The sequence below is a fragment of the Furipterus horrens genome, unplaced genomic scaffold, assembly GCF_987537825.1.
Source record: "Furipterus horrens unplaced genomic scaffold, mFurHor1.1.pri manual_scaffold_13, whole genome shotgun sequence".
Taxonomy (NCBI): domain Eukaryota; kingdom Metazoa; phylum Chordata; class Mammalia; order Chiroptera; family Furipteridae; genus Furipterus; species Furipterus horrens.
Genome location: NW_028327183.1, coordinates 44,766,261 through 44,782,781, shown reverse-complemented (window position 1 = coordinate 44,782,781; position 16,521 = coordinate 44,766,261). Strand labels below are relative to the sequence as shown.

At 45.3% G+C, this 16,521-nt stretch overlaps 1 protein-coding gene across 1 annotated transcript; it reads right to left on the bottom strand.

Moving 5' to 3' along the window:
* Window positions 1-543: 543 nt before the first annotated feature.
* Window positions 544-13,964, bottom strand: SULT2A1 (sulfotransferase family 2A member 1). The gene is made up of 6 exons (XM_090259755.1): window positions 13,759-13,964; window positions 12,047-12,255; window positions 10,719-10,845; window positions 5,938-6,032; window positions 3,246-3,426; window positions 544-950 (listed from the first exon to the last, which is right to left on the bottom strand). Exons 1-6 carry the CDS (start codon window positions 13,892-13,894, stop codon window positions 838-840), a joined length of 861 nt encoding a protein of 286 aa, XP_090115881.1. The 5' UTR covers window positions 13,895-13,964; the 3' UTR covers window positions 544-837.
* Window positions 13,965-16,521: the final 2,557 nt, after the last annotated feature.

Sequence of the window (16,521 nt, the reverse complement as noted above, 5' to 3'; positions counted from 1 at the left end):
CCCCATTACCCCTCCCCCCAACCCTTGGCAATGACCAGGCTATGAGCTGAGCTTTTCACTTAGCATATTGTCCACCAGTTTCATCCACGTTGTTGAAAATGGCCGAATCTCCTTTAAGGCTCGATAACCCTCCCTTGCTGTATGGACTGCATTTCCTTGATTCATTCATCTCTCCAACATTTTCCAGGGCAGATCATGTGTTAGGCCAAAGCAGTGTTTTAAACAGGGAAAATTGGTAGGGAAGGAACCCAGATTCCCCTCAGGAGAATGGGTCACTAAAATATGTCTCAATACTAAATACTGAACTTGTTATATAACCAACATGTATGAAAACATATAAAATACTGAGTAAAAATGTTAGCTGATGAATATATTAGACAGTACACTACTCAATCTAAGTTTTAAAAGCCTCCCTACATACCATATCTTGTTAATGGTCAAACGCCATATAGTAAGAGAATAATGCGAGATTGGGAATTACATACTGCAAGGTCATAGTAATAAAAAATTCAGAAGATACAGCCAATGGAAAGAAGAGGAGCCTTCACTGTTTCTGTAATTTTATTTCTCATTTTTGTAAAAAACTTTGGCATAGCTTTGGGTAATAGTTATATTATTTTTATATCATTCTGTATGTATTAAATATTTTTTAAAAGTTTGGCTGCCATACAGTGAACTAGAGACACCCTGGTAATTTTTAACAATCAAGTTACCGAAGTTCAGAGATTTGATCATTCAAGTCTCTGGGATGAAATAACAGACTTTATGCAATTACCGCCAGGCATTCCAGGAGGAAAACACATATTTATCTCTACAAGATGTAGAAGTCTTTGAACGTTATTTCCATCGGAACAGCTCTTGAGGAAGATCTGCCATCTTCTCCTGTAATATTTTGTCAAAGGCTTCGGCTTGGGCCACTGTGAAGTGATTTTTCCAGTCCCCAGCAATGCCTGACAAACATAAAACAGAAACTCAGATCGGATGTAGGGGTAGGTCTCAAGACCCCAACACATCTCTGTAGTTAATGCAGCAGGAGGACCAATGAGCCATTGGTGAGCCCTCTCCTGCCCGTAGCCATTCCCGCACCCACTTCCTCCTGTCAGGAAATTATTTCCTACACCCTCCCCTCTCCCGACCCACCATGTATACCAGTCATCAGCAATCATGCAGCTCTATGTTCTGATACACCTAGAATCTGGCCACGTCACACCACCTCTGTTTCTACCGCCTTGACCCAAGCCAACACCATTTCTCAGCTGCATTGGACTTCTGGTCAATCTCTGTTTGGGATCTTCCTCCGTTATAAGTTAGTCTCAGGATGGCAGCCATCTTGATTTCTTGAGGCACAAGGTGATGTGACTCCAGATCATGTCGCTTTCTGCTCAGATTCTCCAAGGACTTCTGGTGTCACTCAGAGAAGCTGCTTATGGCTTCCACATGGCTTCAGGTGACCCTGTCCCCTCTCGTTTCTCTGACTCCACCTCTTATGGCCATCCCCCTGCTCACTCAACTCTATTGTGCTGCGTCTTCTGATTTGGCCTCAGACACGCTAGACAGCTCTCCTTTCTCAAACTATTTGCGTTTCATGTTCCTTCTTCCTGGATTGCCGCTCCACAGCTACATCCATGTCTGGCCCCTTGGCTTCTTGTAAGTCTTCACTCCAAGGCAGTGTTCTCAGTGAGGTTCGCTCCCACCCACAACCCCCATCCCTGCTTCGTATTTCACCTCATAACGCCTATCATGTATGACATGCTCTATGTTTTCCCTTTGTGTGTGTGTGCCTCTGTATGGCATGGATCTCCAATATACGTTTTAGAAAGTCACAAACTTTGCTAAAGATGTAGTGCTGCAGAGTCATAGACACATAGCATCTACTCAAATATTTGTTGAAAGGATGAGCAAAGGAATCAGGGATGTACTATTATTTTCCCCATTTTACAGATGAGGAGAAAGAGACCATAAGAGGTTACACAGTTTGAAAGTTATAGATGTGGATTTGAAGCAAAAGATTTTAACACCAGAAACAATACTCTTAATTTATGATTATATTATTATTTTGTATATCACAGAAATTAACACTTAGGCATTATATTAATATATTAACTAAACTAATACATTAGCTAAGTTTACAACAGAATAACTATAATGATATATAAATTAGTAATATATATTCTATACTTATATGCATAGAAATAATACAGCAGAATGTCTCATAAATAGTTGCTGCCTTATAAATATGTCACTCTTGTGCTCATCATGTTCATTATTAGAACAATTTTTACTATAATGAATTTTTTATAAGATTTTATTTATTCATTTTTAGAGAGAGGGGAAGGGAGGGAGAAAGAGGGAGAGAAACATCGGTGTGTGGTTGCCTCTTGCACACCCCCAACCGGGGACCAGGCATGTGCCCTGACTGGGAATCGGACTGGTGGCCTTTTAGTTTGCAAGCCGGCGCTCAGTCCACTGAGCCACACCAGCCAGGGCTCCTTCTAGGTTTTATGGATTGAGAATTCACCTCTTTGTCTTGATCCTCTGACCCCCTGGCTGACTGGGGTGGTGGCCCATATCCCATTAGTCCTGGGTGGTAGCCCCCACTGATTTGAGGTCTTTTGAATCATTTACATTCTTTCTTCCATGGATCATCCTGGGTGTACTTGAACTCACAGCTCTGGGACAACAGGTTCCTCTTGTCCCATGCAGTGGACACTCTTCATTCATTTTCAGCCCAGAGGTACGGACATGGTGAATCATTCAGCACAATGTCTGATAGCAAGACAGCTAAGTGAAAAACGTCTCCTCTCTCCTTTTCCCAGCTGAGTCATTGTCCACGCACGTCCTTGTTCAGGCCGGTTCTTGGCTCTAAGTCAGCAGTGGGGTAGCACCAACCTGACCGTCCCTCTCCTGTGCTCACCTCCCTGCGCAGTCCCAGCCGGCAGGTCAGCGGGCACGGCAGGTGCATCTGGGCACTGCTGTAGAGTGGGTACCCCCGTGCCAAAACCAGAGGAGAGAGGATCCGAATGGCCTAAGTCAGGTCCAATCAACGTTCTCCAAGGGTCTGCAGCCCACAGCAGTGCTCGGAAAAGAGACGCCCTGTTAAGAGCATGTGAGGAGTTCTCTGGGCGATGCGCAGGTCAAGCTGATGAGTCCCGACACACCCTAGTGCCAACTGTTAATGCCGTCCTGTACGTACAAGAATGCCCTGCATACTCTGATATGTTCTGAAGGGGGCCATTTTCATCTACCTTTTCTCATGAATGATCCATTCTTCCCATCTAAAAGCGAGCCATGCAGGAGAGTGTAATTGGACATCTTGTTTTCCTTCATGACCTGGAAGGAGCTATTCTTGAGGACTAAGTCCATTTCCTCTGGTTCTAATGTCTTGCCCAGGAATCGGCAGATCTTCTGTACAGCGCTCCTTGTGTCCTGGAAGAAGAAAAGGCCAATGAGAGGGTGGGGAAGGGGAAGCACGTAGAGAAGGAGGGAAAGGCAGGAGGAGCAGCAGCAGGAGGAGGGCGAGGGAGAGGAGTGGAACAGCACAAAAACGAGAAGTGTTGAGTTGGACGTGACCAGGAGGAAGAAAGGGAAGACGGTAAAACAGAAAGAGCAGCCCTGGCTGGTGCGGCTCAGTGGATTGAGCGCCGACCTGCAAGCTGAAAGGTCATCAGTTCGATTCCCAGTCAGGGCACACACGTGCCTGGGTTGTGGGCCAGGTCCCCAGCTGGGGGCATGGGAGAGGCAACTGATTGATGTTTCTCTCCCTTTCTTCCCCTCTCTCTGAAAATAAATAAAATCTTAAAAGAAAGAAAGAAAGAAAGAAAGAACACAACTATGTAAAAGATGGATTCAACATGAATTTCCCAGTGTAACTGAATTCAGGACACCTTACCAGTAAAACACAGGGTGTGGGTTTTCTAATGAGACTTTTAGAAAGGCTTCTAGACAATTACAATGAGGATGAAGCCAGGAGAGGGTTAGGGAGGACCTGACAAAGATTTCGGGGATTGACTTCAAGGCCTGACTGTGCCATCAAATAAGACAGGTTTTCATAACTTCTGTTTGAATACCACAGACTTTTACAAGATTTTCTTGTATATTATTTCGATAATTAGAACTTGGCACATGGTACTGGAAGGTTATTATTATGATTATTAAAAATGGATTTTAATACTAACACTTTGCTTTGAATCATAGACCTTCCTCTTAGAGTGACAGTGTTTTAAATTTTTTCTTTATTCCACGAGCCAACATGATATTGTTAGTTTCAGTCGAGTGAGAGGGACAACAGGAGAACAGGCCATGACTGTATAAGATTTATTTGGCTGGCTGCAAACAGGGGGGCTGAGGCCAAAATGGTGTCAGCCCCGAGTAGCAGCAAAGCGAGGGCTTCTTAGGGGTGGGGGAGTTGGCGGGACTGTCAAAAGTCCAGATGGAGCTAGGGATAGGGAAGTAGGTTCTGAGATCAGGGAAGCCGCTAAAATCCTGTCACCAGAAAAGAGAGCTATGTTAAACAGGGCATAGGCAGTTCCTGGGGGCAGCAGATTTATTGGGGGCTTGCTGAAATTAGACCTGAATTCCTGGACTCCAGGTCTTATGCCTAAGAGATATAACAAAGGAAGAAGAAGAAGAAGAAGAAGAAGAAGAAGAAGAAGAAGAAGAAGAAGAAGAAGAAGAAGGAGAAGAAGGAGAAGAAGGAGGAGAAGGAGGAGAAGGAGGAGAAGGAGGAGAAGGAGGAGAAGGAGGAGAAGGAGGAGAAGGAGGAGAAGGAGGAGAAGGAGGAGAAGGAGAAGGAGAAGAAGAAGGAGATGAAGAAGAAGAAGAAGAAGAAGAGGGAGGGGGAGGGGGAGGGGGAGGAGGAGGAGGAGGAGAAGGAGAAAGGAAAGAAAAAGCACAACTATAGTCATTGCTATAATAAAAGTTCATTTTGTGGCTTGAAAGTATAATTCCAGGAAGGTATGGAAACACGCACCAGAAGTTGCTAAACTTGTCATAAATACTTTAGGTAAAAATGAAATTCATGTGAAAACCATAGAGGATCGGACAGAAAGACCCGAGGAAGATGACGGGGAGTGACATTTGTCAGATAGAAGCAAAAGCCCGTGCTTATGCCCTTTTCTCTTTTTTCCAAGATCGCACTAACAGGCAAAGGTCTTCCTTCTTTCTTCCTTTTTTAAAAAATATTTTATTTATTTATTTTTAGAGAGAGGGGAAGAGAGGGAGAAATACATCAGTGTGTGGTTGCCTCTCGCACACCCCAACTGGGGACCTGGCCCACAACCCAGGCACGTGCCCTGACTGGGAATCGAACCAGCGACCCTTTGGTTCACAGGCTGACACTCAATCCACTGAGCTACACCAGCCAGGGCCAAAGGTCTTCTTTCAATAGTTCAATCACGCTCATTGGTTTTGAGCCTCATCTGACAGCGTTTCCCACCTTTGACTGGTCAGGCCAGCCCTTGGCCCGTCAGAATAATCACACAGATTGGTTTCATGACCTCCTTCTCCTTCTATCAGTCACTTTGGGTTGCCAGACAGTGGGACACGTCTCTGGAACCCAAGTTGGCTTCTACCCAGTCCCATCTTGTTCCTCAGTCCCCTCTCACTCCTAGACTATCGGTGGTACTGCGTGTCCTGCCCCTAGAAGTTTCAGAACCAGGTGCTGGTGTGAGTATAAGCCACTGTCTGCTGTTTCAATGCACACAAAAAGCCCTGGAGACACCAACTGAAACGAAGCAGAATGCATGAATAAAGAGGGCGTGGGGCTTGGGCCGCGGACCAGGAGCAGAGCAATGAACCAGGGAGCTTCCTTCGTTCCTAATGACCCCTCAGAGGGCCCGACTCGGACAGGGAAGGCGGAATGGAGACAAAGCTATGGATGGAAGGAGAGGGGGTGAAGACGGTGTGGAGCAGGGTACGGACTGTGAGAACAACAGTTACCTGCTTCAGCTCTTCATAACTCACTATCAGGAAGTTCTCCTTCCCTTTCACAGACATCCAGCCACGAGCGTGGTCGAACCACGATCCAAACACCACTGTGTGGGGGAGACAGAGACCATGGGTGAGTCACAGAGTCTGTGAAAGCAGGGACCCCTCTATTATGTTCACTCTGGTGGGCACATGTGCTCACACAGCGTCTGGCACATTTACAGCGGTCATGGCTATTTGCTGAATGAATGGGTGAGTGTAGAGACGGAAAATTGCTGTCCAACGTCCGGCATTTACTTTGTGTGGGCAGCGCTCATTCAGAGCAGGTTCTGTCCCCAGCTACCAGGGTCTCTGAGGGGATGTTGTCAGACAGCCACGTGGCCTGAGGAATGGTATTCTTTCTTTCTTTCTTTTTTTATTTTTATTTTATATATTTATTTTTAGAGAGAGGGGAAGGGAGGGAGAAATAGAGGGAGAGAAACAATGTGTGGTTGCCTTTCGCATACTCCCAACTGGGAACCTGGTCTGCAACCCAGGCATGTGCCCTCACTGGGAATTGAACCAGTGACCCTTTGGTTCGCAGGCCAGTGCTCCATCCACTAAGCCACACCAGCCAGGGCAGGAATGGTATTTTTGCTGCCCCAAATCTGTGCAGCATTTGGAATTTTTGGTTGGTAGGGGACTCTCCCTGCCTTTGATATTTTTCTGTTTTCTTGCTTTCCTTGTTGCTATTGCAATTATTGTTCCTCTGGAAATTACCAGCCTTTCCCTTGGTTTAAGATTTTCTTTCCATCCTGGCTGGTGTGGCTCAGTGGATTGAGCGCTGGCCTGTGAACCAAAGGGTCACTGGTTCGATTCCCAGTCAGGGCACATACCTGGGTTGCAGGCCAGGTCCCCAGTTGGGGTATGTGCAAGAGGCAACCGACCGAGGACTCTCCTTCATTATCTATGTTTCTCTCCTTCTCATTCTCCCTCCCTCCCCCTCTCTCTTAACAAAAAAGCAATTAAGATAATAGTCATTACTTGAAGGTTATATTTATACTTCCTAGAGAATCAAGAAGAACCTGCAGGGAAACAATTATAATTAAGAAGAGTTCATTCAGATTGGTGAATCCCCAACCAACATTCAAAATCATTTACATTCCTCCAAATTAGGCACAAAACAACTGAAAAATGTAGTTTAAAGATGCCATTAATCTAAGAAGAAATAAAATACAGCTAAAAAAAGAGTTTAAGCTTTTCATTAAAAACATCATGGAAGATCATTTAAGACATCCAGAAAGCTTTAGGTAAAGGGAGGGATAAACCAAGGGTTATGCCTGTAAGTGAAGAGATAAACTAAAAAATACATGTCATTTCCCCACTAATTATTCTGTACAATTACCATAATAAATATCATAAAAATACCGACATATAACAAATGTCCCTGAGGATACGGAGGAACAGGTGCACTCCCATGCTATTGGTGGGAAATTTATAGCGCTATATGCCCACATTGATGCCTACATCGTGGGGATACACATTCATACCATCACCCTGGAAAACTGTATTATCTCTTTAAATGGAAAATTCATATCCACTCTGCTTCAGGAGTTCTACCCTCAGGCTTATACACCAGAAAGAAGGTCATGCATACGTGCACCAGAGAGGCACCCTTCCCGATCACCCTAAGCTTGGAACACCCCATTTAATTTTTAACTCCGGACTTACAAAATGTAGGGAGAAGCATTTGACCAACAAAGACTCTGGCGGTACTTGCAAGCAGCAGTTCCAGCTCATTCCTTTGATTTTCCCCTTGGCTGGAGCTGACCCAGCCGGGCTGCTGGCAGGTCTGCCTCGGGTGGGGGCGGGAGGGGGGGACCCTGACAGAGGACCACACCTGCCATCGGGGTGCGTTTGATGGATAAAGTTGCTTGGGGTTGTTTGCACAGGGAATTCTAGGGGTCAGGTTTCCCAGAGCACCTGTGATGAAAGGGCTGCAAGCTCCACGGGTCCCACAGACTCTTTTATCCCCCCTGACATTATTTAAAAGTATATTTTATTGATTATGTTGTTACAGTAGTCTCATTTTTCCCCCTTTGCCCCCCTCCATCCAGCACCCCACTTCCCTCCAGTAATCCCACTCCCCCACCCACTTAGTTCATGTCCATGGGTTGTGCATATATGTTCTTTGGCTTCCCCCTTTCCTATACTATTCTTTTTAAAAATATATATTTTCTGTATTCATTTTTAGAGAGAGGAAGGGAGGGAGAAAGAAAGGGAGAGAAACATTGCTGTGTGAGAGATACATTGATCGGTTGCCTCCCTCACGCCCCAACTGAGAACCTGGTTCACACTCCAGGTACGTGCCCTGACTGGGAATCGAACCAGCGACCTTTTAGTTTGCAGGCCAGGCACTCAATCCACTGAGCTGTACCAGCCAGGACCCTGATACTGTTCTAAACTTCCCCCTATCTATTTTGTTCCTACCAGCGATGCTTCTTAGTCCCGGCACCATTTCCCCATTTCTTGCCCTCCCCTCTCCCAGCTGCTAACCCTCCAAATGATCCCCATACCTATGATTCTGTTCCTATTCTGGTTTGCTTAGTTGGATTTTGTTTGTATTTTTTAGATTCCGTTGTTGATAGTTGTGAGTTTGTTGTCATTTTTAATGTTCGTAGTTTTGATCTTCCTCTACAGACTACTTTGCTGGGGGGAACTGTAACCAGGGAGGAGACCCCTATGGGCTTTGTTGTCCCCGAGGACCCAGAGCTTGCTCTAAGCCCCAGGGTTTGGATCATGCAGATAACTCACGATATTGGAATTAATTGATAACAGTCAAGATGTTGGGGTGGATTGGATGAGCCTTGTGTGTGAGTTTTAAGGCGCAGATAAGCAAGATATCGCGACGCGGTGATAGTGGCGAGGTTTTCAGGGCGTGTCTTTACCTCCCGCCGCTATTGATGGGGTGGCGCTGATTCGGGGCGCACCGGACCGCCAGATCACATACAGCATTGATGGGGGAGTGTGCTCTTAATGTCCGGCTCCCACCCTACGGTGTCGCCTGTTGCCTTTTTTTTTTTTTTTTTTTTTTTCCTGAAAGAGGAACTTGAAGCAAAGCAGGATTTAGGGCTGAGGAGTTCAGCCCGGATCAGCTCATTACGAAATTGAACTTTACGCGTAGGGCAAACGGTGCAGGCGATGTGGGCGGGCCCATGGGGCGCGGTGACGGCCACCGAGCCTACAAGGTCCGAAGGGCAGGGCTTGCGCCCGGGGGCACCGCGGAGCCTGCTACGCTAATCTGGGTGGGACAGAACCGTGACTCTGGTTAATAAAGCACCAATGGAAGGGAGGGGCACATACATACTTGTGATTTAACGAAGGCGTATTCGCTGCTGACGCTGCAGGGGCGCAGCTCCTTTACTCAAGGTTGAGGGATTTAGATACAGGGAAGAGCTGAGGGTATCGGGAGGCGGGGGCGGGGGAAAGATGATACTTGGAAATATCAGATTCTTTTAGCCTTTGAATGAGGGGTAGTTCTGTTTATCTAATAAGGTAGATACGCAGTAGGAGCAGTTTGGGGCGTGGGGACAATGGGTTCTATCCTGAACGTACTGCCTCAGCGGTCTCTGGGGCTCTGTCCGGGGCAGGTATCCGTGGGCTTTAGAGAAGCAGGTCTGAAGCTAGGGAGACATATCACGGCAGAGCTGTGGGACTAGTCCTGTAGTTTTGGGAAAATTTGTAAAATTTCAAGTATCTGGGAAAGCCGAGAAACTGCAGAATTAAAAGGATAGAGATACGACGATAATGAACACATTTTTGAGACAGACAAGACAAGAGGATAAAGGGAGTTTTACAAGAATGCATCTGAAAAATGGGGGCGCCCTGGCTGGCGTGGCTCCGTGGATTAAGCACGGGCCTGTGAAGCAAAGGGTCGCGGGTTGGATTCCCAGTCAGGGCACAGGCCTAGGTTGCGGGCAGGGTCCCCAGTTGGGGGTGCGCAAGGGGCAACCATACACTGATGTTTCTCTTCCTCTATTTCTCCCTCCCTCTCCCCCTCCTTAAAAATAAATAAATAAAAACTATTTTAAAAGCCTTGGCTGGTGTAGGTCGGTGGATTGAGCGCTGGCCTGTGAACCCAAAGCTCCTTGGTTCAATTCCTGGCCAGGGCACATGCCTGGGTTGCAGGCCAGGTCCCCAGTTGGGGGCGTGCAAGAGGCAACTGATAGATGTTTCTCTCCCTCCCTCCCCCTCTCTCTAAAAATAAGTAAAATATTCTCTTAAAAAATGGTGGCAGTGTCCTGCTCAGTTGGTTGGAGCATCATTCTAATATGCCAAGGTTGTGGGTTCAATCCCCAGTCAGGACACACACAAGAATCAACCAATAAATGCATCAAATAAGTGGAACAACAAATTAATGTTTCTCTCTCTCCCTCTCAAAATCAAGTTTAAAACAAACAAATAAATGGATAAATAAATAAATAAACAAATGGTGGCAAGTCAGAGTAGTGTTGTCCAGGAGATCAATGAAAAGCTGACTTTTAGAAAGCCCCAGATTAGGAGAGGAGAGGAGAGCCCGAGTGCTCCGTGCGTGTGTTAGACAGCGAGGGCGGTCTGAGACGGGGCCGGCTGAAAGGCTGGCTGGGGTTCTGCGGCCCTGCGAGAGTCTGTGGGATTAGAACCTGTGGGTTTCCATGGAGGGCGAGCCTTATACCCACAGGTTAGGGAGACGTAGAGAGAGCGGTCGGATATAGAATGAGGGCTGAGGAAGGACGCTGACAACCCTCCCGCTGCAGTATTTGCCACTCACTCACCATTTCCTTGGACGAACCATTCGAAATACTGTTCCAGAGACTCTGGTTTTTTAACAAAATTTGAAATAGTCCAGAAAAAATAACCAGACACGAGAATATCTCTGGGATTTCTGGTGAGATAAATCACCTTAAAGAGAAAAACGAGAGAATGAAAAGTTTCCCATCTTTCTTCATTTTCACAGAAATGGAGACGGAAGCCAATTCCTAGAAAATGCCTATTAAATATCAGTGGGTTCTTTTAATAAATTAGGTATTGCACTCATGAATCAAATACGTATTTTAAAGTTCCTATGAACCAGTCACTCAGATAACCCCAATAATGTAGCAATGGAAGAGAGCAGCATGTCTATGCCTTCTGGGGTCTTACAGTCTATGCACAAGGGAAGCGACCAGAAGGTTTTCAAAGGTAAGTGGTGTTGTATTTATACACCATAGTTTAAAGATTACTAACAGGCCCTGGCTGGTGTGGCTCAGTGCATTGAGCACCAGCCTGCGAACCAAAGGGTCACTGGTTTGATTCTCAGTCAGGGCACAGGCCTGGGTTGTAGGTCAGGTCCCTAGCTGGGGGTGTGTGAGAGGCAACCACACACTGATGTTTCTCTCCCTTTCTGTCTCCCTCCTTTCTCCTCTCTCTAAAAATAAATAAAGAAAATCTTTAAAAGAAAAGAAAAAATAACTTCATTGTGCTATGTATGACACATAGTGACATTTCCAAGAGAAGAGAATATTATTCTAAGCTTGGCAATCTAATTTAAGCATAAAACATTAAAAAAAAAAAAACCCACAAACCAATTAGCATCTTCCAGGAAAGTGTGTTTCTAAAAATCATCGGAGATACGCTAGGTCCTGGATTCCCACAATCCCTTCTGATGGCATCCATCATCCCCATGAGGGATTCACGCGGCTGCTAAGCTTCCTCGGTCTACAAGACATAGTGGTTAGTGAAACCAGTCATGATGCCGGAGCAATCACCCCGGATTTAGGCTTGATTTATGAATTTTCTGCTGCTGCTACCTGAGTGGCAGGAGGCATTTATTTAATTAAGATGGGATAATTATTTTTTACACCAACCAAAGGGGGTTTATCTAGTATGTAATACAGTTATAAATTCTACTGGGGTTTAAAACATGGTGTTCTAAGATTCTGGAATTACCACGTTGCTTTGCTTCTGGTCTGGACTGTGGCATCGCCAAATGCAGAATCTCAGCCGCCTCCTCCCCCCCAACCTACTGAATGAGATTGCGCCTCAGTCTGATCCCCAAGTGATTCCTAGCACATTAAAAATTGAAAAGCATTAATCAAACCTATCTTGACCATTGTGCACTGACCTTGGTCTTGGACTTGAAGAGAGACTTGGGGAAGAGTTGGATGGGGACATGGGAAGTGATGAGGCGTGGGCCTTCCTTATCCTTTAGGATTTCATACCCGTGTGTCGTCTCTAACCAGGGTGAGCGTTCCCAAATGGGTACAGATTGGATCCACGTGGGATCCCCCTTGGAGTGAATCAGGCAGAGAATTTCAATCAACCAGTTGGTTCCTGGATAAAGAAAAAAAAAGGATGATCACTAATTTTTTAAATCTGACTTTTTAAAATATCATGATAAAATAGAACATAAACTGTGCCTTCTTAACAATTTTTTAAAAAGATTTTTAAAATTTGTTTTTTAGAGAGAGGGAGAGGGAGGAAAGGGAGCGAGAAAGAAAGGGAGAGATATTAATGTGTGGTTGCCTCCCTCAAACCCCCAACTGGGGACCTGGCCCACAACCCAGGTGTGTGCCCTGACTGGGAATCGAACCATTGACCCTTTGGTTCATAGGCTGGCGCTCAATCCACTGAGCCACACCAGCCAGGGCTTAACCATTTCCGGGCATACAGTCCAGTCGTGTTAAGCATATTCCCATTGTTGTGCAACTGATCTCCAGAGCCTTCACATCTGGCAAAGCTGAGACTCTGTACCTATTAAACAACTGTCCATTTCCCCTGGCAACCTCTACATTCTGTCTATTTCAGCATTTGATCACATAGTTCATATAAGTGGGTCAGGGGGTATTTCTCATTCTGTGACTGGTGTGTTCCACTTAGCAGAATGTACTCAGAGTTCATCCATGTTGTCATATGTGTCAGAACTTTGGTCCTTTTTAAGGCTGAATAATATTCCACCGTATGTCTGTGCCACGTTTGGGTTGTCCGTTCGCCTGCCAATGGGTGTTGGGGTTGCTTCCACCTTTTGGCCATTTGCCTAAATCCATTGCCCCTGACCTTGCACTACCACACCTCTTCCAGCACCTCCAGCCTCAGTCCTCGCCCAGCCCACAGTCCCCGCCGCTCCCCATTCCCCTCCCAGAGATATGATCAGTCCCTCAGATTTGCTGGGCTCCTCTTCAATTCCTGCCGATACCTTTACTGAAAATATTTATTTTCATTAAATAGTCTCACATCAATTTTTTAAAAGTCTCGAGTTAGATAAAAAATTTTGTACTTCTTATTTTTTTGGCTCTGATAGATGTGCTTCATTCACCCCCTCCTCCCAGTTTCATTCAGATACACCTGGCAAATAAAAATGTATATATTTAAAGAGTACAATGTGATTATATATATGTATATATATATATGTTGTGAAATGATTACCACAATCAAGCTAATTTACAGGCTGTGGCAGCTGCCAAGAGATCACCTTTTATAGTAAAGATAAAATAATCATTAATCTACCCTGGTTCATCGTCTCACACAATTACTTTTTTCCCTGTTTCTTTTACGAGGACTTCACTGCTCACCAACACGCTCCTCTTCGCCATACAAGCACATGAATCTGCCTTAGGAGCTGCTCTCACGGGTTCCCTAATATAATGCCTTCGCTTACCCTCTCTGAACGCTCACCTTACTGTATGATCTGGCTAACCCCTTGTCCCCGAATGTGATCGGTTTAGGGCACAGGTTTTTCCCCCGAAGCACTGCACGTGGGCCGGCAAAGAGAAGGCGCTGGTGGTTGGGGGCGGGACACACCCTCGGCCTGTCTCGGTACCTCAGCCGCTCCCTTACCTGATTTGGGGAAAGACAGTGTTAAGACATCTTCATCCTTAAACACAAAAGTCTCCTGCATTGCTCTCAGCCATTCCGGGGTGTAACCCACGACAGGGAAAGGAATCCCTTCAAACCACATGTACCCGCCTGACATGGTGGTGAGTTCTTTGAACCGGGTGTTAGCGTTTCAGCTGTAGCCCCCGTGACAGGCTGTGGCAGCTGCCGAGAGATCGCCTTTTATAGTAAAGATAAAACAATCATTAATCTCCCCTGGTTCGTGGAGTTTGCCTGCTGATAACAAGCAGCAGATATTGTAATGAATAGAGATCACAAGACTGATATTGAGCAACTGTGAAGAGAACATGTGAAGTAATCTGACTTTGAACTCGTGGGAGGGAACCGGGAATGCAACATGCCCACGGAAGTAGGAACGTGGGCGAATCGAAAATATTTTTCATGAAATGTATTTTCAGAACTGTTTTAGATATATAGAAAAATTGCAAAGATAGTATAAGGGAATTCTCATAATGTATACTTTATTCAGAATTCCCTAGTTGATACCTAATGTCAATTTGCTGTCCCGGGATCCCACACAGGACACCACTTTACATCCGGCCATCACGTCTCCTTAGGCTCCTCTTGGCTTTTGAAGGAGAAAGATAAGAAACCAGATGACGTCTAACAGGGTATTAACTGCTGTGAAGGTAAAAGTGAAAGGACCTATAAGAACACATGAAGGAGTGGCTCACTACGGTTTGGGAGACAAGTGAAATTCCAAGAGGAGGTGATATTTATATTTATTTACTTAAATCTTCATCCAAGGGTATATTTTATTGATGTTGAGAAAGAGAGAGAGAGAGGGAAAGAGAGAGAGACAGACAGAGAAACATCAATTGGTTGCCTCCTGTATGCACCCCGACTGGGGATCGAACCCACATCCTAGGTATGTGCCCTGACCCGGGATCAAACCTGCAACATTTTGGTGTACGGGACGATGCTCCAGCCAACTGAGTCCCCCTGCCAGGGCCCCAAAGAAGGTGATATTTAAGCTGTTATCTCAAAGTTGAGTGGAACTTACCCAGGCAAAAAGATGGAAGTGGATATGTGTTTTAGGCAGAGAGAATAAAGGTCTATTAGTTACGATTTTTTTTTTTAGAGAGAGAGGGTAAAGGAGGGAAAAAGAGAAGGAGAGAAACATCAATGTGAGACAGAAACATGGGTCAGTTGCCTTCTGCATGAGCCCTGACCAGGGACTGAACCCGCACCCCAGACTTGAACGGGCAACCCTTCGATTTGCAGAACAACGCCCCACCAACTGAGCCACACCAGCCAGGGCCTAATAGTTACATTTTTAACCAAATAGTTAACTATTTTAATTTTCCATTCATTATGATTTTATTCCTTATAATTGCCAAATAACTCTAGGTAGTTATAATGATGCTGTGTGTGGCCAATAATCACTGAGAGCTCGCATATGTCAGTCATATTCTGATCACTTTGCACAGATGAGTCTATACAGTAACACTGACTGTCTGAGAAAGTTATATTCTTCTCCCACTCCACGCCCCACGGAGCGCTAGGAAACTATAAAACCGCTAACGTCATGGGAATGATAGAGCCAGTAAGTGTCTGGGGGAGAGCCAGCCCCTCAGGCACCAGAGTCTACGTTCTGTGCTGAATCACGGGAGGCCCTGGTCACACCTGAGTCCACACTCTGTCCTGTACTACACGTACCACTGGGTGACGCCCAAGCGTATGGAGATCTGCAATTTACAGATAAAGAATTCAAAATAGTGGTTTTAAGGATACCCAGTGAGCTACAAGAAAGAAAAACAGAAAGAAAATTCAACAAAATCAGGAAAACAATATGTGAAGAAAACTAGAAGTTTAACAAAGCACTAGAAATCATAAAAAAGAACCAAACAGAAATTCAGTAGCTAAAGAAGAATACAGTGAACAAAATGAAAAGCAAAATGCAATAGAGAGCATCAACATCAGAATGGATCAAGCTGCCCTGGCTGGTGTGGCTCAGTGGATTGAATGCCAGCCTGCGAACCAAAGGGTCACTGGTTCGATTCCCAATCAGGGCACATGCCTGGGTTGTGGGCCGGGTCCCCAGTTGGGGGTGTGCAAGAGGCAACCACACATTGATGTTTCTCTGCCTCTCTTTCTTTCTCCCTTCCCATCTCTCTAAAAATAAATTTAAAAAATATTTTTAGAAATATGCAATCCATTGGTAAAGGTAAATATGTATTTAGAATATGCTAATACTCTCATATGGCGATGTGTTATACACTTAACTCTAGTATAAAGATTAAAGAACAATAGGCTATGGAGAAGCTGAGCTTTCAATTAAAGAATCAAATACTTCTTCCTGTGGTCATTCCCTGAATAGCTTTTATGGGCAGGTTATTATAACTCCAGTACCTTCGTAACGAGTACTCAGATTTCTACTATTATTCCATGGGCTTTGATGAATTTTCCCAGGGTCCACATTTATCTCTGTCCCTCATCTCTGAGTTAAAAATCTTGAGATAGGATTATCCTGAATTACCCAGGTGGGACCTAAATTCAATGACAAGTGTCTTCATAAGAGACAGGAGAGAAAGAGACGCAGACACACAGAGGGGAAGGTCACATGAAGATGAAGGCAGAGATGGGAGTGATGCAGCCACAAGCCAAGGAATGCCCGCAGCCACCGGAAGCTGGAGGAGACAAGGACAGACCCTCCCCCGGAGCCCTCAGAGGGAACACATGCATATATGTCTTGATTTTGGACTT